Raw genomic sequence first — 27823 nt, 5'->3', positions numbered from 1 at the left:
ATTCATATATTATATTCCTGATTGCATCGACCACCTCGTGGAGTACCCGGCAGTCTGCAGGCGCCGCATGCACCACGATAGATAAGGGGAAAGTCGTCCTAGGAACCACCCCAGCAACCACCCAGGATGGCTTCCAAGGAGCAGCCACCCCTGAGGAGGAGCCCTAGATCGGGAGCAAGATCGAGGGTCCTTGCTCAAGTGGCTCTTCAGGGGGAGCCACTCAGGGTGGTTGCCGGGGTGGTTCTTAGGTCGACTTTTTACTTTTTTCACGACGTGAATGTAGCGAATCACGAATGCAGGGTTTTTTATGTGGGGTAAACAGTCACGAGTACTTTTATAATCGTGAATCACGAATTCACGATTCGTGATTGCATGTTTTTGGTCTGAGCAATCACGAATTTGCGCTGCAATCAGTAATGACATCGTAGAAAGCCGGATTAATCACAATCATTCATATGTCACCCTGTAAGCATTAAATTTTGAGCCTTTTTAAATCACAAATCGTGAATACGAATTGCTCGTAGCGAATCACGAATCACGAATTGAAGCCAGTGACACAGAAATTTCTTCAAGCCTTTGGATCGTCGAAGATGTTACAGTCACGAGTCACGAGTGTGAGTATATGCGATTGGCGTTCAGTCGGATCATCCACACATGAATCACGAATGAATGCGAGAGATCCGTTACACATGCAAGAGAAACACTCACCACTCGCACTTTGCAAACCACGAATCGTGAATCACGAATCACGTTCTCATATCCGGAAACATCACACGTGACAAACAATCAAACTCAATCATGTATGTCCAACCATCACACATTCGTGATTCATGAATTTCAACTCGCCTTTCTAGGAAAGTGAGACTTGGACAATGTACCGCTCGCTCCGCTTTACGATTCGTCATTCGTGATTGCGATCACCAGACATGACAAAACAAAATATCCCATACTATAAATTCGACATAAGCTAAATAAAGCTCTTGGACCATGGTTTCTTGTGTGAAATCGTGAATCACGAATCGTGAATACATGCATTCATTCGTGATTATTGTTTTGCTCCAATACCATGTCTCGTGTGTGATCTCCAATGCGATTGGCCGACAACCTAATGAGAGGATGGCCGTCCTCGGAACCACCCTAGGAGCCACCTGCGAGGGGTGGTTCCTGCGAGAAGCCATCTAGGAGCCACTCAGGGTGGTTTCCGGGGTGGTTCCTAGGTCGGCTTTTTCTTTTTCAACGACGTGAATCACGAATACCAACAAGATACAAAAAGAACTCATGACTCCAAGCTTTAGCACCAAAAATTGATCAAATTTTAAGTGGATATAAGGGCGCTGTCGAAAGTTTCGGGTTGCTTGTTCTAAACAATACACAAATCGTGAATCGTAAATAATCTGTTAATTCACGATTACACACAAATTCACGATTGAAATGACAAAGTAAGATTAAAGCAAAGAACAGCAAAGTACACGCATGAGCGAAGTAAACGCAGACATAGACTCGCGACTCACGACTCTACCGGACGAAACCAGATATGTCTGCATATCTGATCTTCAATCATGAATTACGAATCGTGAATATAGTCCATCCAGCACTGATCTCGCAGTATCGTATTTTTCAGGAGATATTCGTGATTCGTGATTTAGTCGCAATCGTAAATCATGAGTGAAGAACCGTGAATCACAATCACGAATCGCATCACGATTGCTGAACATCACGCTTCCGCTTTCGCTCTCTCATCTATTCGTGATTATTCACGTGTTAGAATATCTACGATTGGCGTTTAGTCTGATCGCCCACAATCATGCAACCCTTGCAGTAACCTAACCGGTATACACGAGTGACCGGACGGGAACGAGTAGGTGTCTCAGTACGCGCGCTATACGCGCGCGACACGCACTCAATACACCAGCGGTACGTCCGCGGTACGCGTGCGATACGACTCGCAGTACGCGCGCAAGTATAGTAACTCGCCAGAGTTCCCCCACTTCACAACATAGCGCTGGTAGCGAGAAGCCCAGAGTAGATTCACACAAGTCGCTGGACGACTGTGGGAACACGCCGTTGGCTACAGACTCGTACCAAGTGGAAGAACCTGAGGGAGAACAGACTCATGCATCTGGCCAGTTGTGGCCACAGCTAGTCAGTTGTATGAGGAGCTGACGTATAGGGAGAAGCTCATGTAGGATACTCCAGTCGACTCATGTACATAAATACAGAGGGAACGCTCACACTTTGTAGTTAGTCCCTCGTCCAATTCACACTATCCAAATACATCCCAAACCATTCTCGACCCTACTCAGTCCCAACTCGCCTCTCTAAGGAAAGGGAGACTTCGATCATCCAGCGCCCGCTAAGGATTCACCGCGAATATTGAATAGGTTATGAGCCCAATCAATGATCAAGACCTTGCCTTCTCTCTCGTATGAGGGTTGGACTACCCAAACGGCTGATGTCCTCGGAGGACTACTTCGAATGGGCGACCTCGATGCAAAATGTCCTTTCGTGCAAAAACGCGAACTTATGGTTCATCATCGAGGGACGACTCGTCAAACCCGAGGAACATCTGGGTGAGGGAGACCTTAAGGAAGTGAAGCTCGGCAACAAATTCCCTACTAAGGATATCGCCGAGTACTATCGAGCTGACGTGGAAGCACGCAGCATACTCCTCAACTCCCTTGGACCCGCCCAACAAGCCCTGGTCGATACGTCAACTACTGCTCGAAAAGTCTGGGAGAAACTTCGCGAGAACTACGCGCAGAACGTTGCTCAGCAGATTGCTTCACTCGAAGCGCAGTTGGCGAACCTCTACCAAGGAGATGACAAGATCAACGTCTACTCCTACAAGTTGGAGACTATCTGCAGGAAACTTGACCACGTGGATGCTCCGGTTAGCGGACTTCGCAAACTGAGAACCTTTCTGCGTGGCCTCGGTCCCCAGCACGATGTCTGGCGAAAGATCTTCTACTTCAACACTCGTCTCTTCTTCCAGAAGGAAGGAGATTCCGACGAAACAGCCAACAAGAAGGCCCTGGAAGACTACGAAATTGCCGTCAGCACGATTATGGCTGAAGAAGCCGAGCAAAAGTCTTTCCGGCGCCAATACCCAGCTCGGGCCATGCAAGCCCAGTCGCAGCCTGTCAAAAAGGGCAAAGACAAATTCTGCACTAACTGCAAGAGGGATAACCATAACCTCGAAGACTACTTCATGGAAGGAGGTCCCAAACACAAGGATCGCACCGAGAAGCAAAAGCAGAAGAAAACCAAGAAAGTGACGGGAAACCTGGCACAAGTCGACTCCGACGAGATGAATCTGTGTCTCCACGTGTCCACACCCGATGACAACGTCGCTCCCCAAAATGAAACCTGGATCATTGACTCTGGCGCAAGCCGACACATGACCGGCGACAAGACCCTCTTCTCGACGTACGGACCATCTCCTGTCCAGGAGGTATTCGTCGCTGACAACAGAGGAGTTCCGGTTGCTGGCATGGGCAACGTCAGACTGGTGATGAGTAACTCGAAGGGATCGCGGAAGTCGATTACACTTCAAGATGTCCTCCACGTTCCAGGACTTGGGAACAATCTCTTCTCTACACCACAGGTGCAACGCCTCGGTGGAAGCATCAACTTCACCAAGAAAACGGTCGAAATCTTCGACAAAAAGGGTCGACTGGCCCTGAGGGGCAAACGCCGTGGAGATGTGAACTACCTGCTAGTGGAAGGAACTACCACCGCAGTAGCCAAACTCGTTACTAGCGAGAAAGCCTTGGACCAAGCCAAACTCTGGCACCAACGGCTAGGCCACCTCCACATGCAGGCCACGCTCAAGACAGCATCGCTTACCGACGGCATGAACCTAAAGGCTATGTCGGGCCCCTCTGTCGGGAACAACTGCGAAACCTGCATCAAGTCGAAGCATAGGCACGCACCGATCAAGAGCCGTGGACCCAAGACAACTCGACCACTCGAGCTAGTTCACATGGATCTTGCGGGGCCTCTGCCGGAAGGCTTATCCAAAGAGAAATATTACCTACTCATGGGTGGACGATTGCACGAGATACTGCTTCGGGGCGGCACTGATCTATAAGTCATCAGCCTTCCAAGCATTCCGAACCATCGATCGATGGACCCAAACGCAACTGGGAAAGCGTATCTGCCGAGTCCGAACGGACAATGGTGGTGAATTCTTGAGCAGAGAGTTCTCGAACTACCCTCAATCACCGAGGTATAGGACGAGAGGTCACTCCAAGATTCACACCACAATCCAACGGTCTCGTGGAGCGCACTAACCAGATTGTCAAGGATTATATTCGGTGCATGCTAGAAGAAGCAAACTTGACTACCCAGTACTGGCCATTCGCCTTCAGTCACGGGCTGAAGCTTCGAAACATGTCGGCCACCAGCACGGATTCTTCCAAGACACCTCATGAAGGAATGCATGGCAAACGCCCAGGATCTTCAAGGCCTCCGGGTCTTTGGGTGTAAAGCATGGGCACGCGTACCTGACGAACTCCGCAAATCCCTGGATCCCAAGTCTGTTGAATGCATACACCTGGGACATGTTAGCAATAACCACCCTTACATATACAGACTCATGGACGTAGAAACCGGCCAGATCTTCACAAGTCGGCACGTCATCTTCCGGGAGAACGAGCGGATTCGGCGAAAATCTGAAGCCCCCTTCGAGGAACTTTCAGATGATGAAACTGGAACCACGGGAAACAATCTCCCGAGGCCAGGATTACCGGCCCCGGTCCGCTCATCGCTGAACATCCCAAGGACTTCCCCACCGTCCGAAGAACCCAGTCAACCAGTGGGAGCCACCAACTACCCTCATCTCGCCTCAATAGAGGAAGCGCAATTAGCAGATACTACCGAGAGCGGTGATTCACTGGAGAGTCCAACTCACACAACTTGTTCCTTCAGCAGAATCCACAGATGACGAATTCCATGAACCGATCAACCTTATTCCCTCAAGAAGGCGACCCTCAAGACATCCGAGGCCGGGACTCCCCATCGCGGCATCAAGAAATAGATGACGAGTCCGATGACTCTCTCGCTCTTCTCCCGACTCCTCACCAAACAGTGGGAGGAGATACAACAACAGTGGGAGATACAAGAACAGTGGGAGACAAAAACAACGCAAACGAGAGCACGGGTGACGAGTCACGTTACAACCTTAGGGCAAGGCCCCACAGACTTGGCGATTACGCCCGGCACGTGACAACAAACCTTTCAAAGCCACCGGCCACCCTGAAACAAGCTCGCATGCGCGCCGACTGGCCCCTATGGGAAGGTGCCATCCAGGCAGAACTCAAAAGTCATGAATCCAACAAGACTTGGACCCTCGTAGACCACCCACAAAACAAAGCCACCAATGTGGTCAGCTGCAAATGGGTATTCGCCATCAAGAAAAAGGCCGATGGATCTCTCGACAAATACAAGGCACGACTAGTCGCACGAGGCTTCACACAGCGATACGGATACGACTACGACGAAACCTTCTCTCCAGTAGTAAAGGCCACCACGTTACGCATCCTCATCGGCCTCGCCGCGGCATTCGACTGGAAGATTGTTCATTGGGACGCAGTCACTGCTTTCTTAAACGGACGCCTATCGGCAGAAGTATACATGACGATGCCTCCCGGTCACGAAGTACCCGGGAAGGTCTGCTTCCTGAACAAAGCCATCTACAGTCTTCAGCAGCCGGCCGCGAATGGTACCTCTTCGCTACGAAGGTACTCGAACAGCTCGGATTCACGAAACTGCAAGAAGACCACTGCCTCTTTCATTCCAAGAAGGCCGGACGACAGATCTTACTTGCATTATACGTCGATGACCTCGTCGCTGCGTCACCAAAAGCATCGGAACTCGCCTGGCTCCACACCGAAATCCAAACTCATTTTAAAATCACAGATCAGGGCGATTTATCTTCTGTGCTCAACGTCAGCGTGTCGAAATCTACCAATTCCACTTCCCTAGGCCAACCTGGTTACATCCAAAAGATCCTCGATCGTTTCCAGATGCTCGAAGCGAAACCCGCCTTCACACCATTACCCGCCACTGGCATTGCTCATCCCGAAAACCCCGAGCACTGCTCCGTCGCGGACAAGGAACTCTTCCAACAGCTCGTAGGCTCTGTCAACTACCTGGCTTGCTACACTCGACCAGATGTGGCATACGCGGTACAAGCTCTCAGCCGCTATTTAGCTCAACCGACGATCCACGCACTCTCTGCTGGAAAACACCTTCTCCGTTACCTCAAGACTACGCAGGACTATCGCCTCCGGTTCCCCAAACTAGCGAGTGGGAGGAATCTGACCCTAGAGGTCTTCACGGACGCTGATTTTGCAAACCAGAAGGCGATTTACTCTCCCAATCAAGAGTTAACCACCAAAAACAAGATCGTCATACCGGTCGACACAACAAACACCCCTCGCAAAAGCGTCACAGGAATGATCTTCCTAATGAACGGTTCCCCCATCAGCTTCGGCTATCCAAACAACAACCTATCATCGCAACCTCAACACACATGGCTGATATATCGCGGCCGCGGAAGGCGCGATAGAAGCGTTGTGGATCAGAAGCCTGTTTCATTCCCTTCAACTTCGAGGAAAAGAAGCAATACCTCACTACATTGACAACCAGGCAGCGATCCAGCTATGCAAGAACCCGGTACTTCACAAGGCTACAAAGCACATCGACATCATCTACCACAAGATACGCGAATTGGCCGCCGTCGGTGTTATCAACATCGAATATACCGAGTCAGGGGAGCAACGAGCGGATGAGCTCACAAAGACGCTCAACCGTCAGCAGATCGAAAAGTTCTGCAAGGAGATTGGCCTGAAAGACAGGTCCAACGAGAAATCCTCTCAATAAACTCCATGACGGAAACATCTGCCTTTCACAACCTTCAATTCGCCCTCGCTGAACGCGTGCGAAAACTAGGCAGATCGATACAACAGAAAGCCTGTTGGCCGCAGCTTTCGACCTGATGGGTTTGGATCATCCAAAGAAGGTCCCATCAAGGTTCAAGGACTTGCAAAAGGACTGGAAACCCAACTGACACAGTGGTATCCACAAAAGTCACCATGCACATTTCCTGATTCTCCCTCCACTGGAGGATAACGAGAACGAATACATGATGTATTCAGGGAACAAAACCTCACGCGTCGCCAAAAAACGAGCTGTGAAAGTTCCCAAATCACGAGCATCACGTAGGTTTCCCAGGACCATGGAGCAGTCAAGTAGTCAACGAAAGCTCACCGAACGAAGCTTCAACGAGGGCCCACCTAGAGGAAAGATTCGCTGGAAAGAGCCGCAGCGCACCTCAAATGCCCCAGACACTTACACTTCGATCCGTAAGAGGACACGGCGCACACACCTTCCAAACTTGGACGGAAAGTTTTACGCCGCACACATCAAGACAGAGAGCAACATGGGCGCGATCCCCACCGAGTGGGAGCGTCAGTGTCTCTGCGATTCATGATTTGGGCACTCAAACACCATTCGAGTGGGAGTGTTAGAATATCTACGATTGGCGTTTAGTCTGATCGCCCACAATCATGCAACCCTTGCAGTAACCTAACCGGTATACACGAGTGACCGGACGGGAACGAGTAGGTGTCTCAGTACGCGCGCCATACGCGCGCGACACGCACTCAGTACACCAGCGGTACGTCCGCGGTACGCGTGCGATACACTCGCAGTACGCGCGCCATACGCGCGCGACACGCGCTCAATGCACCCGCAGTACGACCGCGGTACGCGTGCGATACACTCGCAGTACGCGCGCCATACGCGCGCGACACGCGCTCAATGCACCCGCAGTACGACCGCGGTACGCGCGCAAGTATAGTAACTCGCCAGAGTTTCCCCGCTTCACAACATAGCGCTGGTAGCGAGAAGCCCAGAGTAGATTCACACAAGTCGCTGGACGACTGTGGGAACACGCCGTTGGCTACAGACTCGTACCAAGTGGAAGAACCTGAGGGAGAACAGACTCATGCATCTGGCCAGTTGTGGCCACAGCTAGTCAGTTGTATGAGGAGCTGACGTATAGGGAGAAGCTCATGTAGGATACTCCAGTCGACTCATGTACATAAATACAGAGGGAACGCTCACACTTTGTAGTTAGTCCCTTGTCCAATTCACACTATCCAAATACATCCCAAACCATTCTCGACCCCACTCAGTCCCAACTCGCCTCTCTAAGGAAAGGGAGACTTCGATCATCCAGCGCCCGCTAAGGATTCACCGCGAATATTGAATAGCTGAGTGATGCGGACGATGGAAGAGTCACGAGTATAGTAGTCGTCGTAGAAACCAAACCAAGGAGACTCGAGGTATGAGGGATTGTCGTCACCTAACTCTGAGACTTTGTTAGAGACCTTTGTGTCTGTATCTGCGCTGGCGTCCCCCTCGGCCATTGCCTCGTCCGACTGTCCCTCGAGGTCAGAACGAATTGCATCCAGGTCGATGACGATTTCGCCGGCCCCCTGAATTTAGACATCATCCCGTCCCATTCCAGATGGAAAGTAGAATCCCCATTGTCAGTCGAAAGCGGGGTGATTGCGAGCTGTCGAGAGTAGGCCGAAGGTGTGGGGACAGGATCATCGTCGTCAGCAGAACTGGATGAGTCTGTACTCGACGGTAGCCAGCAATACAAGCGTAAAAAAGTCCGTTGTCCCAAGCAAGGACCGGGAGATACGAAGGAGAAGGACCAGCACCGGGACTCTCAAGCTCGGAGAAGCGGACGTCTTTGACGATGACTGCTCGTTTGAGTTCCAGGAGCCACACTCGGTGCCCTTTGATAGTACGAGCCGCGTTCAAGCAACCCAAGTAGGTACCGCGAAGTGCACCGGGGCGCAGGTGCTTGCTGACGATCGGAAGATCGCGAAGCCAATTGTCGTGGTGTCGTCGGGAAGGACATCCTATGCAACACAGCCGAAGCGGCGGATGTTGAGCAGGTCTGGAATCGTCCCATATTAGATTTCGAACGGCGTCTTACCACCTTGCGTTGCACCAGCGATGCGATCATGTACAAAGGCGGACTGTGATACCGCGCATGGCCAGCCACCGTTGCTTGCCGACGTCGGCGTCAAGGAACAGACTGCGCGCAACTTCCTTGACGGTCTGAATGGCACGCTCCGCAAAAGCATTGTCGGTATGCTATTGGGAGGACGATGCGGCCACTTTGATGCCAACGGAAGAGCAAAGGTTGCGGAAAGATGTAGACCAGAGTTCACCTTGATCAACTCGTACTCACGACTTCCCGGCTGCCTTTGTTCTGCATGACTTCAACGGCCTATCTTTGAGTAGCTTGGCAAGCCTCAGACAGCCACCAGGAGGCTTGTTTGGCCGCTTGGGCCAAGGTCCGACCCAGATCATCTCAGAGAAGGCGTCATGTATAATTGAAACGTATGTGAAACGGACAACGCCGTGAAGTGGACCCATAACATCCATCGACACCAGTTGGAGTTGGGTGCTTGAACTGACGAGGATGCGATATCGTCGGGGATACAGCCTTGCTGCGTACGCACACATCAAAAAGGGTGCCAGTGCTGATTGCCAGGCTCCGGGGAATGTCATGAGCAGTAGTGGGAGCGCTGGTGCGCCTATCGCATCGTGGCTGGGTTGACCCAGTCGGCGGTGCCAGAGGTCAGCTTTGTTGGAAGACTTGGGTAGTAGCCGGATCAACGTCGCCATGACATTTGCTGTGAACGCCAGGGAGACAGCTGGCTCAGGCATGATGTTGTCCCATACCATCATAGCGACAGATGAATACCCATCACCGTCGATTGGTTCATGGATCACGCGACCGTGGCGATCCTGAATTTGTCCTCGAAGGTCACTTTGCCTCGAAAGCGAGTAACCAATTTGGTACCGATGAGGTTGGTGACCAGGCCCGGAACGAGGAGGCTGTTGCTATAGGTCATGCGTTCCCATCCACGCATCTTTGGACTAAGCTTAGTAGACTGACAGTACCACCCATCTTCGACACTCTAGGTTTCCGCCGTCTGCTGTGGAGACGGTAACAGAGGCATCAGCATCTCGCCATCCTGTTCCATGATGAGCCGAGCTGACCATGACACAAGACACGCCGGAGTCGAAAACGAAGGGTGTTAAGCGGCGAGATATGTTCGGAGGTGCCGGCTTGAGCTCGGAGAAGAAGGCAAAGGCCGGCGCCTCATGCTAGGCGTCATGAGGTTCCTTGAGAGGAAGAACGATACACGTGTTGGCGTGTGCCTTGGGTGGCTCTGACCTTGGTGGCCTTCCACTTTGCATATGCGTCACTATCTGAGCAGTGGTTGGCCCCAGGCCCAGCAGTTCATGAGGGTAGCTGCACGCAGAGCGATCAAGTCGGTGTACTCGATGTTGCCTCGGATGGCCGCGATGGGTGTCGCTGTAGCTTCCAGTGTGCTGCATTTGCGCAACACGTCATAAACACTGGCAGTGGTGTGACTGGAGCCATGGAGTGTCTCGTGTAAGTAACAGACGTGTACAAAGAGGTTATAATTGTCGCGCATGGTGACGGCATGCTTCAGAACCATTTAGTCGAAATTTGGTTTCCAAGGCTCCTCCAACGTGTGGAGCATGGAAACGGCCGCTTGCCATCCGACAAGGAAACTATGGGCGTTGGCTCTAATCCCAACCCATTGGAGGCCCAGTGCGGCCTTCAGCAGTTCAACTAAGTAGTTGAAGCAGGTAAGGGGTCAGCGTCTGCGCTGATCCATGTTCTCAACATGTGAAGGTAGGTTGCCACGGCCACAGCGAACTTGGGCTCATTTGAAACCGATTGGAGAGTTGTGAGGCGCTGGTTCCTGCTCAGGTGGCCAACTTTGCGAAGAAACTCCTCTAGCTGCTGCTTCCTTCCTGAGAAAGGCAAGGTTGCTGTTAAGGAGAAGATGCAGGTGGTCTTCTTGGTCCCACAGTAATCGCACCTGTCAGTCTTAACTGGAACTTTGCATGCCTTGAGGTATGAATTTGTGTCTGCGTGTCTGATTCTGTGGTTGCCAGGATGGACACCTGGCCCTGGTCACGACCCGCAGTTATGGTGAACTCTTAGTTTGGGCTCAGACCAAGTTCACCACGGTTCACGGTTCACGGTTCACGGTTCACGGTTCATGGTTCATGGTTCATGGTTCATGGTTCGTGGTTCGTGGGTCGTGGTACTTGAGAACAACCAGGTTGGAAAACCCGTGATAATCCTTGACAGGACTGTTAAGAGAAGAAAATAGTGAAAAGATCGCTTAGCTTTCTGAAGCTGAAGTCACATACAAATGTGCATCTTCATATGTCTCTGAGTCGCTCGTCCTTATGAGTCAACTCGGTATAGCGAAACCTACAGCGGAAAGCATTCTCCCTTTGCGGTATTCTGCAAGGCGTTATAAGGGTCGGACCTTGAGCGTATGCTGCGCAGCAAGACTCCTATGATATGAGACGCCCAACATTCATTTTGCGCCGAACATTCATCTTGCGCCAATTCACATTCGTGATTCATTTACGATTTCGCGCCAAGATGATTTCTGACCTCCTTCTCTTAGGTCCCACAAGTTCGCCTCGAGGGGGCTAAGCCTTCCTGTGATACGCAACGTCGGAGTAAGCGAGGACTGCTTTGGCTTCATCCTCGTTCGTCCCCACGTCCACGTGGCTGAACGCTCATTGGTCGGTTGTTGTATCTTCAACTGTGGTTCGTGATTGGGTCTTACTCTTGTTAGATCGAAATCTTCACGTATGAGCCGCGCTCGTATGCTCTTAAGCGTGAGTACACGCGCGTGACGCATTAGCGCTAATCACGTGTCGTTCAGCAGTCGCCACCAAACAAGCGCGACTGTGAACCATGGCCAGTCTGTAACTCAATTGACCGTCGATGTGGAGATTTAGATTCATTGCGTAGTACACATTTGGTGATTCCACAAGCCAGAGTGAGTGATCGAGCCTTCGTCGACGCCCGTCCTGTGTTGGGTGGCCAATCTCCAGTCTGCGAGGCTCTTCCTGAATCGATGCAGATGACTCGGGGCCAGACCCTCTCCAAGACAATCAAATCATACCTACGCCATCCTCGACCCCGACCAACCATGTTTGGGGTCAAGCTCGCCGTATGAGCTGTGGTATGCAACTTGCCGACAAGGCCCGAAGTCGGACGGGGAACTCTATCGGTGGTTGAAGATCTCGCGGCATATGCGCTGACGGGATTGTGGGGGTGTTGCTGCAATCCGATGTTGGCGAAGAGCGCTTGAGCGAGGCTGATCCGAGCAGTTGCCCGATCGAAGGCCGCCGTCAACTAAAGAGCTTTGAAAGTCGACACAGATGGCACATTTCAGGCACACAGACTTACGTCTATGATGTACAGCAGATCGCATTAGGAACACTCGAGCGAGTTGCCAAGTTGTTTGACATAATTTGCCAGCAGCGTTGCAGCTCGAGATCGGGCTACTGTGAGGAGCCGGTCATTGGAGTCAATCGTGGTGAGTGGTGAGATCCGGACTCACGACTGGGAGAAGTGACATTTCCCGCGAAGAAATCGTGGATGCAGGTCACATGTCCTTGGCGGCGTCTCCACTCTGATTTTCAAAATTGAACAGCGGGTTGCACAGTCAGCTAGCTCATTCTGTGATTACTGTGCAGTAGGCGCGTTCGAGATCGACGCCCTGCCGAGTCAACAATCGCAGCTCAACCCTTGCCTCAACACCATCACCCCCCGCTGAGCCTACTGGATTCAACTCACGCAGCTTTCGCGCACCCACACTCGCTACTCTTTCCAGGCTTCATCGAGAGACTTCTTCGTTTTACGTAGCACACAGGTGGCGCGGACCGCTACAACAGCACGGAACAAGGTTACACAACACCAAAGACGGATTTTAGCACCAGTCATGTCTGCTCGCGAAAAGTACGTTGCCCTGGCTGCTGCCGATTCATCGTGCAAACTCCTGACCGCAGCGTGAATCTCTTTCTTTCAACATGCAGAAGATCAGGGGACGCTGAATCAACCCCCGTCACCGTCGCGGATGGTGTTCATACCCATGGCGTAAGTGCTGCGAACCGATCATCTAAAGATCATAGTCGCAGAAGCGGGATTATGGCTGACAAGGCGGGATAAAATGTCCTCTGATGCTATTCAGGTTTTGAACCAGCATCCCAATGCATCTCCCTCGGCAGTGGCCGGCGAAGTCGCCAATGGCTCTAGCGCTGGATCCAAGGCAGACCTCTCCTTCCGTGTAGGGATCTCAGAGGATTCCAACAAGCGATGGCGAAGAGCAATGGAAGACGCACATGCATTCGTCTACGACTTTGCAGGCGTGCATGGACAAGGCTTCTTTGGTATCTTTGACGGACACGCAGGAAAGGACGCTGCCGAGTGGTGCGGTCAGAACTTCCATAAGGTACGTCAGATACAGCATTTCCTAGCGAAACAGCTCCATTTCACCACTGTTTGGCAGCCATCTGATCTGCTCTTATGTTGTGCGCCAAACAGTCTCTCCTCAAGACACTTGAGCTCAATCCAGACAAACCCGTACCAGATTCGCTCAACTTGACATTCCACAGCGTCGACAGGGAGCTCGCGAATCTTGCAAGTCAGCAAGGCTCATCCAGCGGATGCACGGCAGCTATCGCTTTTCTGAGATTGGAGGATGAGTCCGGTCAACCTCTCAAAGTGGGCGGACGGGCAAGTACTGGGCCGGACGGCCATGCTCATGAAGAAGCGACCCGTCCAGAGCATTCGAGCGAGCGTACATCCGGCGATGGTCTTTGGGGCAAGCTATCAAAACGCTTTGATTCATCAGACCCCAAGAACGAGCGCAACTCATCGCCATCGTCTAGGAGAGTGCTCTACACAGCCAACGTTGGAGACGCGAGGGCAGTTCTCTGGTAGGTAGAGCTACTCATGCGAACGGCGCAACCTCATAAGTACATGGCATTCTTGACAACTTAACCACCATTCTCTTTCCCTGATCTGACTGCAACCTACAGTCGTGGCGGTAAAGCGATCCGCCTCACTTACGATCACAAGGGCTCGGACGCACAGGAAGCAAAGCGAATCACGGACGCTGGCGGATTTGTGATGAATGCCCGCGTCAACGGCGTCCTTGCTGTCACACGATCATTGGGGGACTCAGCGATGAAAGAATTCGTCGTAGGATCGCCATATACAACAGAGACTGTTCTCGGCAACGAAGACAGCTTCCTTATCATTGCCTGTGATGGAGTAAGTGCATCTGGCCACTGTTCACTTCTGCGTTGTGAATGAAGCTGACCCTTCCAGCTCTCCTCTTTCTTCACAGCTTTGGGATGTAATCGAGGATCAAGAGGCGGTTGACCTGGTTCGTGATGTACAAGATCCGCAAGTCGCCTCGCAGGAGCTGTTGAAACACGCACTCAACGAGTTCAGCACGGACAACACTTCGGTCATGGTCGTTCGTTTTGCCTCACCGTCTTAAGGGGCCTTTGTTCTCCAATTTCAATCACAAATGTCACAGACATGATTGAGCGCCTGGTTTCGTTCGTCTACAAAGTCAAACCGTTCCGCTTTGGGGTCAATTTGTGAAGAAGATCTACACGAGAGCCTGAACGAGTGATCGAGTTGTGCGAAAACTCGCGTTAACTTAACTAGTTAACTAGTTATCTTGTGCCTGGAGCGACTCAATCGTGTGCAAGGTCACATAGCCGGTGCTTCTTGTTCCGCTCCCACGGATGCGACGACGAACTAAGACAAAAAAATGGGATGTCAAGGGCGAAACTACACATACAAATCGACTGGATGAGACTCGGACAGTAGACATGATGGAGATAATGACAAAAGGTCCGGAAGAAGGTGAGCACAATGAGGTCCGAGCATCAGACTTGGAGGCCTGCAAACGACAAATGCGCGTGAGAAACAACTACAACGTTACAAGAAAGAGAATAGCGTGGTATAGGCGGCACCGGGAGATAGCTTCGCCAATCATTGTAGCCGCGGAACAGCTTACAGATTACAAAGTTGGCATGTGGCGCACAGGAGCATCACGACGCGACATTTGATAGTGGGATGGGTGCAAGGGAAATTTGGCGCGTAGTCATCGAGAAGAACGCTAGATGACAGCCACTCAGGCTTCGAGACCGTTGCTGCTTTCGTATTCGCGACGCAGACGCTCGTAGCGAGCCTTGTCGGCTTCAGCGCGGTCGAGGTAAGGCTGCTTCTCGATCTCGCTGAGACTTCGCCACTTGGCGGCAGCAAGGACACTTTGCTTAGTAGTCTCCTGCTCACCTTCGAAGACAGCCTGGGTCATGTTGGGATCAGCACGGATGGCTCGAAGGAACAAGAAGTAGGCGGAAAGCGGCTTCTTGGGAGCGTTTGGATCCTTCAGATTGCCCTTTCTCGACTTGCCGGCTTTCCTCTGGGCGGATCGGTACAAGTTCTCCTGGCGAATGTCCTCAGGCGTGAGCTTGGACTTCCATTCAGCCATCTCGCGCTCCCACTGCTCTTTGGCTTCGAGGCTGCGCTGGTGGAATTCTTGCTTCTTCGACTCTGGAAGAGCCGCATATCGTTGTCCGGCATCCTTGGCAACGTGAGCAACGTTGAGGCGTTCGTCGGGGCTTTGAGCCTTGATCTTTTGGAGCTCCTCGGTGAAGAAGATCTGCCACGCAGATGGAGCCTGCTTGGGCGGCTTGAGACGCGACTTGAGCGTGGAAGGCTTGGGAGCATCCTCGCTTTTCTTTGACTTCTTGGCTGGCTTTCCGTCCTCGGTGGGCTCGGGTTGGGCATAGGGGTGGGCCTTGGACTTGGCCTTAGGCGCATCCGCGCTGGCGCCCTTCCTGCCAGCTTTGCTCTTGGCGGCAGGGACAGACTTTGCAGGAGCAGCAGCAGCAGCAGCAGCGGCGGCGGCGGCGGCAGCAGCCTTCTTGTCGACCTTGGGAGCTTTAGGAGCCTTGGGGGCTTTGGCGTTCTTGCCGCCCTTGACAGTAGCCTGAGCGCCAGCGGCGTTGGCAGCAGGGGCAGCAGCAGCGCTAGCCGAAGGAGGAGCACCGGCCTGGCTTGGCGAGATGCTCTGGAGGCTCTGCGGCTGGAAGTACTGGTGGTAGTGCGACTGTTGACCGAAACCGTGACTTCCAAAGTCACCGGAAGAGGAGCCTGAACCGGGGGCGCCCATCATGGGGTTGGAGCCGGGACCACCGACCATGCCACCCATCCCGCCGTGAGCAGCCTGCCCTGGGACGTGCGAGTAATGTTGCTGAGGCGACGTGTGGTGAACGCCATAGCCGTACATGGACATGGGGCCGGCGTTCTGTCCACCCGAGATATGGGGGTGCGAAGGGTTTGGCGAATGCTGAGGATATGACAGCTGGGAGGGCATGGCATGTGACTGGCCATAGCCATAGGCGTGGTGGCCCATGCTTCCGTGACCGCCGTTGCTCTGGCCGGCGCCGAGCGGAGGCAGCTGCATGCCGCCGTAGTGAGACTGCTGGTTGCCGCTGTCCATGCCGATGTTGCGCGAGTGCTGTTGGAGATGTCGAAAGTGACAGCAAGTTCAAGTGGTCAGTGGGCACGAAGTCGACTGGAGACGCGACGCGTGAGATGGGGTAGAGTCTGCAACGTACCATAGCTGCCGGGTTGAAGTATTGGCTTCCTGAAACGTCGTCGGAGCTTGCGTGACCGTGATGATGATGACTGTGGTGGCCAAGTGCGTCTGATGGTTGCATTCTTCGGGCCTGAGCTTGAGCGGCCGCTTCTTGCGGCGATACGAGATGCTGCGAGTCCATGGAAAAACAGCACGTCAGAAAAAGGGGCTCGTCGCGAAGCGTCGCGTTTCACTTCAATTCGCGGCTGCGATCGCGAACAAGGAAAGTGCAAGCAGCGCGGGCGATGGGCGGACGATGAAACACGAAGACCACGTCAAAGATGGAGGGCCAAATCGAAGGCACCGAAAGCAGTCAGCATATGGGCCGAAAGCGCGTCGTAAGTAGCGTACGGAACGCGTCTAGGACAGGCGACTTACACGCGTCTGAAGTGAAAAGTGGGCGACGACGGCGCGAGGGCGAATGAGGGGCACTGCCGCTGAGAGACGAAGAAAAACACGAGCCAAGTCAGAAGACGAGGTCGAAGACTAGCGAAAATATGAAGGATAGAGGAGGATGGGGCCAATGAAGGAGAGTGTCGGTAGCCAGAACTGGGATGGGATGAAGGGGAGTGGAGAAAAAGTGGATGGATGCACGACGTGGCGCGGTGTAGGCTGAGGCTTAGCAGCGCGATCGGGCGAATGGAAGGAAAAGATCCGGACGCGACGAGTCACGACGGGTCAGGGCAGAGGAGCAGTGTGTGTATTTTGGCGTGCAGTCCCTGCAGTCGTGGCGCGACGAATCAGCGCGACGAAAAAAGCCGGGTTTGATCGCAGCCTCGCAAAATGCCGTGCGATCGATTTGTCGCAAAGGTCATGTAAGCCAAGTCAAGTGCAAGAGTGTTAGACCGGGCAAGGAGGCTGGCGAGAGGGTCGGCAAAGCCGTGCCATCTGTTGCGACCCCGTCCATCCATCCATCCATTCATTCATCCATCCTTCCGTCCTATCCGTGTTGCAGCATCTACAGATGGAAGCGAATATCCCGTCGATCCGAGGCAAATGTAAATGCGAGAGTTGATCTGCAAAGGCTCGGACATACGCGGTTGCTTCTGAGATTGGTGTGGAACGAGATGAAGCGCAGGGGAAAGGGCAGCGAGGCAGAAAGAGGGTCGCGGCAACCAAACGACACTGATCGCGTGGGAACAATCACCGCCACTTGTCAGATTGGGGTGGTGCGCAATTGAGCAGCTCTAGCAGCTGCCACAGCCGAAGTGAAGAGCGGCTACGACAGGGTGCAGAGCGGCCACATGGCGACCCCAGGGAGTGGGACAGTGGACAAGGATGACGACAGGCGACGAGGCGCAAGCTGTGATTATGAACATGGCGTGGTGCAACAGTGAACATGAACAGGGGCAGAGGCATATATGGCTGCGTTGGCAAAGAACGAACACTCAGCGGAACGACAGGCTGAGGAGGGGAAGATACACTGACAAGGAGCGAGCACGAGGCACTTACCGGCAACGAGAGAATGATGAAAGGGCTTCGGTGGGTCGAGATGCTCTCGAGCTGTGTGTGTGTGATTGTAGAAGAGGAGGGGGCAATAAAGCGGAAGGAGCTAAGTTGGTGTGTGTGTGTGATGTAGATCAGAGGCAGAATGCAAGCGTCGAGCAACGGACCCTTTGTGTGCAAAGCAAAAGGGGCAGATGACGGACAAAGTGCAATGGTACAGCGAATCAACCCAGCGACAGATTTTTACGAGATGAAGTTTCGAGAGCTGCGAGCAACCGAAAGGATGCAGGCGGGCAGGTTCAAGGAGGGATGCGCTGCGCTAACAAATCATCAGCGGCAAGCTGAAATCAGGAGCAAGCGGCAAGGCCAGCAGCACAGAGGCAGGCGACGGGACAAAAACAGAGGCGAGAAGCGAATCAAGTGGCGAGGATGGGGCGTTCTGGCAGCGATGGGGCTTCGGACAGAGAGAAATACCGAGCCTGGTGGGCGAGGCACACTTACTGTGAAAACAAAAGAATTTGGGCCAGAGGCGAGCGGCTGCAGAGGTGATGGTGAGAGCGAAAGACGGATGCAAGGCTCGATGTTGCTCGTGTTTGTGCACTTTGTCGGTGGGTTGGAACGAGATGAGGTGAAACCCTGCACATTCGACTCGCTGCAGCGCTTCCACACGCAAGTGCGTGAGAAAGTGCCTTAAGGCCGCGATACTCCCCAGTGACACAGTTCGGGCGAGACAAGCGTGAAGAACCGCACGTAGCAGAAAAAGCACAGAAAAAAAATACAACAACAACAAAAACACCTTGACGTGGCAACAAAAGGGGGATGCCAGAAAAGCGTCTGTGAGCATGTCTGTATATTTTCAGTTTTGCAGAAATTAACTACTACGCTAAGCTAGTCCGATGTGCAGTGACGAGTGGCTTCAGAGAGTTAACGGGCACCCAACGCACCTGCAGCTACGGCACATGAGCAGCACGGTCACGGAGAAGAATACGTTCGCTGAACTCTCCCTGGGTAACGGGCCCCATTGTGATTCACACTCACAACTACGAAAGAGATAGATGTTGCTTTCTTAGGCTATCAAGCTGAATATTATTAGCAGAGGAGCATAATGTGACATCGGGGTATTGATCGGGCGATAGCTCTAGCGCCAGCCGATCTGGAACCATCGATACGTCCTTGCGAGACCACCCTCAGGTTGACTGTGAGCCGCAGAGTCGGACCTGGCGACTGCGTTCCACGCTCCAAAGTTTTCGTAGCCGTGGTAATCTTTCTCGCAAAGAATGTTGAGCTGAGGACCGGGCAAGCCTGGCTGTGATCGGAAAGCTTGGTAAACTGCCTGCAACTCTTGCTGATGCGTCGGCCTCAGCGGGACCATCACGTGCAGCAGTGGCTCGTCAGTAGAGGAGGCGTGTGGCTTCTTTAGGAGCTTCTTAGCTACCGAACAAATCCATAAGGGGTGGACAGGGTCATACACACAATCTGCAAAATACGGTGCCAAAAATCGTGCATACGTCAGACTCTGCAGGCCACTATGAGTCCGAGAGACGGAGAGCTCTTAGGCAAGGATCAAGTCGGGCGGTACATACCTGCAGCAACGAGCGTATCGAAAGCGTTTGAATAGGCATCTGTATCGAATTTTTGAGCCCAGCTTGAGCCAGATACAGGAAAGAGGTGTTGGTCAGGCAAGGTTTGTGATGTCAATTCTTGTGCTTGACCAGATGTGTGCCCATTTAGCGCTTGATGTACGCTTTGCCAATCAAGAGAGCGGGCTGTGACGCAGACGGCGGTCTTATGGTCTTCTCTGTCTTCCTGCAGACTTGATTCGGAGCTAGACCAGCCATTGAGTATGATGTTATGCGCCAAATTCTCGAGAACGGTAGGGTGGTAGTCGGTACAGAAGATCTGGGAACGGCGCACACCTGGAGTGCGGCGCAGCCATGCTGCCAGGGCAAGTCCAACGAGACCCGTTCCGGCGCCAAGCTCGAGTAGCTTAAAGTCGCGAATCGGGTCCGCTTTGAGGGGTAAAAGGAGCTGAGAGAGTATCGGAGCGGCTCCCCAGGTATGGGTGCCGAGCGAGTCGTGAACGAGCGCACCATCTCTGAGCTGAACCTCAAGTAGACCGTCGTTGAGGTGGAAGACGTGGTTGTGAATCGAGGCACCTGCGGCCATTCTGCCGGCAGCTATGGCAAGCAGCGCAGCACACTTGTCCGGCAGCTGTTGCTCTGTTTGTAAGGCGGCCGCCTCATTGTCGGTAGAGGTCAAGGTGAACTCGGAGACGAGCCTGGAAAGCCATCTAGTGACGTAAGTCCTCTCGAAGGATTCAATCTCCCTGGGTGGATGCTCGACGGCAGGCTCGGATGATGCACACAGCTGTTCGGCCGACTGGACGATCTGCGGAGGCGCATGTACGATCTGGCCACCGCTGGCGCCGAGCAGCTGAGCCAGACTGTCGAGATTGCGGTGTATGCTATCGATGCATTCGGATGAGGTCAAGTCGAGCGTCTTCAGATTGCGAAGGTCGCGACTCGGGAGGAAGGCTGGCTCGGTCGACATGCAGCAGAAAGGGTGGTGGCATAGGTGGCAGTCACGAGTGTCAATCCAAGTCCTGGAAGAAAAGAAAGCTAATCTCGAGCACAAATCTTGAAAGGTGGACCCTTGTTTCGCATCTCTCGTCGAGAGCAATCACAATCACAAATCGTCAATGTCACTCGTAACTTGTGACTTGCGAAGGAGACATGAAAAGGGCAGTAAAAATCACCGTGCACGAATCACGAATCGAGCCAGTAACTCTGTGACTACTACAAAAGCGGACGCTCTAACGCTTTGAAGGAAAATAAAATGCAGGTAGAGGACAGAGGGTTGAAGCAGGTCAAGTTGCAAGGCAAGCCGAGAAATTCAGATAAACGGCAGCGTTCGCTCAAGTTGATTCTAAGCGACCTCCCCAAGCTCCGGAGTCTTATAAACTAACTTAGCCAACTAAAATCATGAATGCGACACGCAAGCCAACGGAAAATAAACGACGTGACGCGAGATATATGATGTCAGGCTGCCGACTTGCCGACCTCTCTGACCTGCCCCACAGTCTTGAGTCCTGGCGGGCGAGCCATTCAAGGACTCACACTCGCGAATCAACCGTTAACGGCCCGCGTTTCTGTCAGCTGGATCATCCAGACGTTCTGTGTGTCATCATCCATCCGTCAAGAAAGCCGGGCGCTTTCGAGCGTACCAGCATCGTGCTGTGTGGCTTGACCTTGACCCTTCACAGTGATTCGTGATTATGTTTGATCGGCATAGGGTTACCCATAGCGATGACTGCGGTGGGCATAAGATCTTGGCCAAGGCTCAGACCCACAATCTTGGCGATCCCGAATTGCAGCGCTTCCACTCGTAACTGTGGATGCAAAGTGATTTCGTGGTAAAAGGTATGTACAGTATGTGTGGGTGTGTGTGCGTGTGTGCATGCCTTGGCTGCATCTATTATTATATTAATAAATAACTTATGACTTAAGTTACTACATTCGTGAATAAGTTATCACGAATCACCACACTCACAACTCGCTCACGACAATCCTGAATCAAGAATCACGAATTCGTGATTGTGAATACGATCCGCAATCGCAACCGCAACCGCAGCCCAACCCAAACCCAAACCCAAACCCAAACCCAAACCATTCATGCAAAACAGTGCAGCTCTCAGACAGGCTCAGAACCTTTGGTGCCTTTGACTTGTGCTTCTTGTCGCATCGTTGCAGCTCCGACGACGCAATCACAACGTTCCTTTGCAGATTTCGTATGTGAGCTTTACCCACATTCGTGATTCGCGTCCGCACCCGCACGATTCGCTGAGCTCCTCCGCCCGAAATCTTGACAGGATTGTTCTTGTTGTCAGACGTTCTGGTTGCTGGACCCCGCTTTGGCTCTTTTGACTGTCTCGCCGTAGCTCGTCATCAGCTCGCTCGCACCTTCCGTTTCGGTGACTTTACAAGCTTCTTCCCTCTGCCTATCCGACTTTTCCATCGTTCATCATCACGTCCACTTTACCCGTCATTTCGTGGCCCCTTGCGTCCCCCACAGGGCGCGAGCCAGCCTTGCGCGCGCTTCTACATCTGCCCGACCAACACGAGCCCTAACAGCTCACAGATAACAAGTCAGACAACGCCAACGGAATTCCTCACAGATAACAAGTCAGACAACGCCAACGAACATCGTTCTCGTCGAGACTAGCGTGCCGTACTCGGCGCTCTTTGACTTCAGCATGCCCACGTCAGCGTCAGCTTGATCCAGCTTCTTTTAAGCAGCAAACGTTTTACTCTTAGCTTGGTGAGGTCATCCACATGTCGCAACCGAATACAGCCGCCATCACGGTGGCCTCCATCTTCGGAGGCATCGCTCTCATCTTTGTTGCGTACAAGATGTATTGCAAGTTATGGCACTGCATGTACCGTCCAGAACAACTACCTCCCATAAGTCAACCGCAAACAGCATACCATGGCGGAGTTGTCATGTCTACCGCATCTGATGCCTCCGTGTTTGCTGCGATCAACACGCACCCCAGCTCCAACAATTACCTAGCCGCATCCTCCGCGTCCACATCGACATGGCAGCAGGCTGACGCACTCGCCTCGACATCAACCAGTGAGCTACCCTCACCCTCCCTCCGTCCACTCGATTCTGTCGTGCTTTCGACGCCTTCCGATGTCTATGACCCTCACCATAGAGGCACCTCCACAAATTCAAGCTCATCGTCCACCATGACACTTAAGCGTTCCTATCTCCGATGTCCATCAGCTTCCCAGCTTTCTTACATGTCGCACTCCAGTCGGCGCGAGTCGTATCTACCACACTCGCCGCTCAATCGCGACTCTATTCAGATTGTGCCACCTCAACCTCTCGGCTTTGGCGGCAACCTGGCCCTGGCCACTGATCAGAAGACACTCGCCTTCAGCAGAGACAGTGGCATTGGTGCAACTGACGATTTCACCACTGGGCTTGTCTGGACGGAGCACAACTCGCACAGATCGTACCTCGCCCAACACGACAGGCAGAGGTATCTCCGGGAAGGTCCCATATCCACACGCACCAGCGAGGCGCCCAGTCAGCTACCATCAACGCACGGTAGCCCCGTTGCACAACATCGCTCGCTCCACTCGCAGCTTCCAGATGAACAGCCCTATCCTGCAGCGGTAGTATCCACGTTATCGCACCCATCAAACTCGAGTGTCGCAGCAACTCAAACTTCCACCATCCAACCACACTTGCTGAGCGCTGATGACAGTCCACTGCAGAGACTGCAGAGCGACGCTGGTCAATCCCGTCCGCTTCCCCGTCCACCTTCAGATAATAGCGCCAACCCTTCCGAATCGGATAACTCACCTATCCTCAGTCCCTTTGGCCCGCAGTCGGTACCCACAAGCTCCGGTATCAGCGCCGCCTCGCATTCCGACTCTTCGAGCGCTAACGCCGGCTCTGGCTCGAATAAGGGGACCCCGTCTCTAAAAAGCATGTCGCAGGCTGCACTATAATTCCCGTTAGTTTTTGGTTTGCAATCCTGCGCGCACTTCAGGGTGAGGTCTTGGCGTCGCCAGCCTGTGTTGCTTGTGGCTCTTGAGTTTTCTGAGTTTTTTGAACTCGCGCTGCTACTGCTGACCAACAACTCGGGCGCCTTGGATATCACATCAACCCACAGTCGTGAGTGCTGAGATTTTCACAAAGTTATGCCCATAACTTGCACGAAAAACAAACAGCATCCCGATCTAGCGATAAAGGTCGCGGAAAGGAAAAAATTGACCGACCCCGGGCGGGCTCGAACCGCCGACCTTAGCATTAACAGTGCTACGCTCTAACCAACTGAGCTACGCAGTCATATTGACTATACCACCGTCACAATAAGTAAAGTATATAAACTAAACGAATAATTACATTTTCTCTAATTGAATGAACCCGAATGATTCACGATTGCTGCACGTAACAATCAACTGCGCCACGCCAAGCGCGTACGACGTTCAGCCAGAAGGCATTCAAAGCATAGACAGGCTGGGTTCAGCGTTACTAGCCAAGGCAGGGGGGCGCGAAGTGGGACATAGTTCTGAGAGGCGACCAGACTGTTTGGTTCAAGGCTCAGCCGGGAAACCGTGAGTGCGTCGCTGTTGTCAATTGTATTGGAAACGGCGACATCAGCGCCGATCCGAATGCAGAGTACATTCTGACTGCTGCACAGAAACCACGTACGCGCCGCTGGCGAGCTTAAGCATAAGCAGCAACCATCACGAACAACGAGTACAAGCGCTGGAACGATTAGTTACATGTATCTTGTAAACTTTCACTGTTAAGCATCTCAGCGCCTAATAAACCCAACGGTGCATTACGCATTGGCCAGTCAAGTTTACGACATTATCGAGCATGTTCGACGGCAGTCGGTGACCCACACTGCGACAGTGCTGGCCATACCATGGGAAAATCTATTTCACGAGGCTGAGAGCGGACGAGCCAGGTGACGAAAAGATAAGAGTAATTACAGAGTTTTAGATAGCAGAGGTTTACTCTAGAGGGAGAGAGAGCACCTCAATTGCAGGTGCATTGCATGATGGGAAGGGAGGTGCAGCACCTCAGCCATCAAGCGGCTGTCGAACCATTTTCGGCAACGGCAGGAGGCGCAGCGGGGCCATCCCGTTCGTGCTGTTCTCTCTTTTGCTTCTCTTCGGCGCGAACGTTTTCGATGATCTTACGACCTTCGTCAGTGTTCCAAGGACCAGCATCGGAAAGCGAACAACCACCCGAGCACTGGCATTTCCCTCCGAGGTCGACGGGCAAGTTTTCAGCGGGAATTTGCTGAAGGAGCTCGTCCTGGTATTTGTGACCGAGGATCTTGATTTTTTCAACGGTAACAGGGTCGAGCCAGCCCTTGATAACGGACCAGACGGTGGTGAAGATGTAAGGAGAATTGATGATGTAGAACTTGCCCATGGTTTCGGGATAGTAATGTTGGCCAATATTGGAGGCCTGCTGTACGTAGCCCGAGACCTTCCAGAATTGTGAGACACCGACGTTCTTGAGATCCATGATGGTGCAAGAAGTCTCGACAAGGCCGCCCTTGTGAGCCGAGCAGACAGGAAGGCGTTCTCGCTGGAACTTTTCGTATTCGACGACCAGTTTCTGAATCTGACGCTCTGGGGTGGTTCTGTGCGATGGCGATAGTTTCAACAAGGAGAGGAGGTGAAGGCAATGTCAGCGACGTGTCATCTAGGTTGCGAGGATGTGTGGAGCGACCGAGCATGTACTAGGAACACGATGCGGTAAAGAAAGATGCATACACTTGGTAGAGCGCTTTGAGGTCGAGCTTTCCAAGTTGTTCGATGTAGATGGGGCGACCTTCGTTGTCGGTCTTGTGGTAGTATTGCGGGTAATATTTGTCGACATCCTCCTTTTCAGGGTATTCAAACGAGTGATAGAGCTCTTCTACCTTGAAATCTTTGCGCCACTTTTCAGCCTCGGTGAACATGGCCTCGGCAGCGGCGAGATCCCATTTTCGGGCACGAAGGAATCGGCAGAGGCAAGCATCGTCATGTCGCTCGGGATTGAAAATGCCCTTGTGCTGGATGGTGTTACGGAAGGTGTCGAGTGCTTCCTGCTGGGAGGCGTCGAGGTTGCCTGGGCGGCCGCCCTTTGCGGCGTCAGTCATGGATGGCTTTGACTTGGAGTCCTTCTTGCTTCCCTTGGAGGTGTCCTTGTCGTGTTTACGAAACATTCGTTTCAGCTGAACAGTGTCAACGAATGTGGAAGCAAAGGTGTCAAAGACAAGCCAAAGCAGAACCGAAGTGAGATTGGGATGACTCTGTTTGATGCCGATGCCACGGATGAGCTGAAACGGTGCCGATGCGATGAAAGCGGAAGCGAGCCTTGAACGAGAAAGAAGCTTATGAGGAGAGAGAGAGAGAGATAGGCGCGATGGGAGCAAGAAAGGAGAGCGACGATGGGCGAGACGAGGAATTCAAGATTGAGCGTTTGTCAGTTGGCCCAGCCGAGTCGAATTCAGTGGAGCTTGGAGCGTGGAGGCCTGCTTGCGTGCGCGATGTCGTGGGTCAAGCTGCTAATTTCAGCGTAATTTCTGACCGTGGCTTGGAATCCCACTCACGATTCACTCTTTCGCAGTCAGGCAGTCACGTACAGGGGGTTGGTGGGTGCGTGCGGTGTGTGTGTGTGTGTGGCAATCATCGCGAATAATCCCACACAGCATGAGAAGCAGCGAGCGGCGTGCAGCTCTGACGTTCGTGTTGGGTTCGCTCAAACAAAGGTCAACAACATATTCGATGTTCAGATCATTCACGATTTGTCGTTATCGACGCCAGTCAACAACATTCACAGCTGTGATTCTTGATCCACATACTGTATTGTGACGGTCAAAGATGGGTCGATGGTTCAGTAAATGCTCCGTCCCCACTCGAAAAGATTCGCTTTTGTCCTTCGAGCAGGTACGGCACAACAGAGTTGTTTAACAGAGTTGTTTAACAGACTTGAGCCGGATGTGTGATGTCAACTTGAATTGTCAACTTGAACTTGTTTTACTGTAGCATCATGAAACTGTGGCTCCTCAGGAGTTGCAAGGCAGAGTCAGCTTCATAACTTATGCCGACATTCAGCTTGGCCACAGCGCAGCCGAACGAAAATCACTGTGCATGCCAGCCAAAACAGTCACGAGTCACGAGTCGGGTCTTGGCGCTCACAAAAGCAATCGGATCGGCGTAAGATCGGGAGCAAATCAGGACCGCGATTATCAGCCAACTAACTTTATCGGGAGTCGATTTGGGAAGAAACGTGAACTGCTCCGCTTCCTGTTTGACACTCATCTCATTTGCGACCATCCTCGAAGCAAGCAACCTCTGGCGACAATCGCTCAAGATGAACATCCGCGAAGCAACTGTACGTACTCACACCGTCGTTCATCCCTTCTTGCTGCAAGCATAGCCGGCTGATCACAAACAACCGCTGCTCTGCGCCATGTGCTTGTCGCGCACCTACAGATCGACGATGTCTTGGGTATGCAGAATTGCAATCTGCACAACCTCCCGGAGAATTATACGCTACGATACTACCTATACCATGCGCTCACCTGGCCACAGCTTTCCTACGTTGCCGAGGACGAAAAGGGCAGGATCGTCGGTTACATTCTCGGCAAGATGGAGGAGGAGCCAGCCGATGGCATTCCTCATGGACACGTCACGAGCATCAGCGTGCTCCGCTCATATCGTCGATTAGGTTTGGCCAACAAACTCATGAAGCAGAGCCGTAAGTGTCGATCCATTGCGGCCCATATCACCGCTCGAACACTTGCAATGTCACGTACCAACCGACTGATCGACCTCTGAATATACCGGTTTCAACCTTTTCTCCTCCCCACAAATTTACTCTCGATATCACCTACCTTTATCGCTCATCACACAGAGGAAGCCATGCGTGATGTATTTGGCGCAAAATTCGTCTCTCTGCACGTCAGACAGACCAACCGAGCTGCTATCGGCCTGTATCGTGACACGCTCGGCTTCGAGGTTCATGGTGTAGAACAGGGCTACTACGCCGACGGAGAAGATGCCTTACATATGCGGCTTAACTTCTGACTTGCCATATCATTGGCACGCATCACCAGCGTCCATGCAAAGTCCAAAGGACTTGACTGACGCAACACTTCATGTATTTGTACCTTGTACTGTCAACACAGCTTTACACATTCTACGACTTTGGCTTGTTCACACGTGTCTGGTCGATTGTGCTTCTAGTTCCTC

At 52.6% G+C, this 27823-nt stretch overlaps 9 protein-coding genes and 1 non-coding gene across 10 annotated transcripts; 5 read left to right on the top strand and 5 right to left on the bottom strand.

Moving 5' to 3' along the window:
- Window positions 1–8237: 8237 nt before the first annotated feature.
- On the bottom strand, window positions 8238–10535 carry UMAG_01392 (uncharacterized protein; the record flags this gene model as incomplete). The annotated part of the gene is made up of 7 exons (XM_011388975.1): window positions 8238–8504; window positions 8653–8939; window positions 9017–9141; window positions 9275–9933; window positions 9994–10200; window positions 10271–10301; window positions 10378–10535. The coding sequence occupies 7 exons, from the start codon at window positions 10533–10535 to the stop codon at window positions 8238–8240; spliced, it is 1734 nt and encodes a 577-aa protein (XP_011387277.1).
- Window positions 10536–12881: 2346 nt separating this feature from the next.
- On the top strand, window positions 12882–14447 carry UMAG_01391 (type 2C protein phosphatase PTC1; the record flags this gene model as incomplete). The annotated part of the gene is made up of 6 exons (XM_011388974.1): window positions 12882–12898; window positions 12976–13036; window positions 13131–13391; window positions 13484–13878; window positions 13981–14215; window positions 14292–14447. The coding sequence occupies 6 exons, from the start codon at window positions 12882–12884 to the stop codon at window positions 14445–14447; spliced, it is 1125 nt and encodes a 374-aa protein (XP_011387276.1).
- A 645-nt stretch (window positions 14448–15092) lies between these two features.
- UMAG_01390 (uncharacterized protein) lies at window positions 15093–16746 on the bottom strand (the record flags this gene model as incomplete). Its single annotated transcript, XM_011388973.1, has 2 exons — window positions 15093–16484; window positions 16585–16746. 2 exons carry the CDS (start codon window positions 16744–16746, stop codon window positions 15093–15095), a joined length of 1554 nt encoding a protein of 517 aa, XP_011387275.1.
- Window positions 16747–18195: 1449 nt separating this feature from the next.
- Window positions 18196–18744, top strand: UMAG_01389 (uncharacterized protein; the record flags this gene model as incomplete). The annotated part of the gene is made up of 1 exon (XM_011388972.1): window positions 18196–18744. One exon carries the CDS (start codon window positions 18196–18198, stop codon window positions 18742–18744), a length of 549 nt encoding a protein of 182 aa, XP_011387274.1.
- A 444-nt stretch (window positions 18745–19188) lies between these two features.
- On the bottom strand, window positions 19189–20600 carry UMAG_01388 (uncharacterized protein; the record flags this gene model as incomplete). The annotated part of the gene is made up of 2 exons (XM_011388971.1): window positions 19189–19526; window positions 19634–20600. 2 exons carry the CDS (start codon window positions 20598–20600, stop codon window positions 19189–19191), a joined length of 1305 nt encoding a protein of 434 aa, XP_011387273.1.
- Window positions 20601–22381: 1781 nt separating this feature from the next.
- UMAG_01387 (uncharacterized protein) lies at window positions 22382–23569 on the top strand (the record flags this gene model as incomplete). The annotated part of the gene is made up of 1 exon (XM_011388970.1): window positions 22382–23569. One exon carries the CDS (start codon window positions 22382–22384, stop codon window positions 23567–23569), a length of 1188 nt encoding a protein of 395 aa, XP_011387272.1.
- A 266-nt stretch (window positions 23570–23835) lies between these two features.
- On the bottom strand, window positions 23836–23909 carry UMAG_16025. The gene has a single exon. It is a non-coding gene; the product is annotated as a tRNA-Asn (tRNA).
- Window positions 23910–23981: 72 nt separating this feature from the next.
- On the top strand, window positions 23982–24376 carry UMAG_01386 (uncharacterized protein; the record flags this gene model as incomplete). Its single annotated transcript, XM_011388969.1, has 2 exons — window positions 23982–24178; window positions 24265–24376. 2 exons carry the CDS (start codon window positions 23982–23984, stop codon window positions 24374–24376), a joined length of 309 nt encoding a protein of 102 aa, XP_011387271.1.
- A 283-nt stretch (window positions 24377–24659) lies between these two features.
- On the bottom strand, window positions 24660–25791 carry UMAG_11319 (putative phosphatidylinositol(PI)/phosphatidylcholine(PC) transfer protein; the record flags this gene model as incomplete). The annotated part of the gene is made up of 2 exons (XM_011389123.1): window positions 24660–25224; window positions 25358–25791. 2 exons carry the CDS (start codon window positions 25789–25791, stop codon window positions 24660–24662), a joined length of 999 nt encoding a protein of 332 aa, XP_011387425.1.
- A 1151-nt stretch (window positions 25792–26942) lies between these two features.
- On the top strand, window positions 26943–27658 carry UMAG_11318 (putative peptide alpha-N-acetyltransferase contributor; the record flags this gene model as incomplete). The annotated part of the gene is made up of 3 exons (XM_011389122.1): window positions 26943–26963; window positions 27065–27329; window positions 27486–27658. 3 exons carry the CDS (start codon window positions 26943–26945, stop codon window positions 27656–27658), a joined length of 459 nt encoding a protein of 152 aa, XP_011387424.1.
- Window positions 27659–27823: the final 165 nt, after the last annotated feature.

This window comes from Mycosarcoma maydis, chromosome 2 (assembly GCF_000328475.2).
Source record: "Mycosarcoma maydis chromosome 2, whole genome shotgun sequence".
Taxonomy (NCBI): Eukaryota; Fungi; Basidiomycota; class Ustilaginomycetes; order Ustilaginales; genus Mycosarcoma; species Mycosarcoma maydis.
Note: the sequence above shows the minus strand (reverse complement) of the source record. Positions and strands in the feature narration are given on the sequence as shown.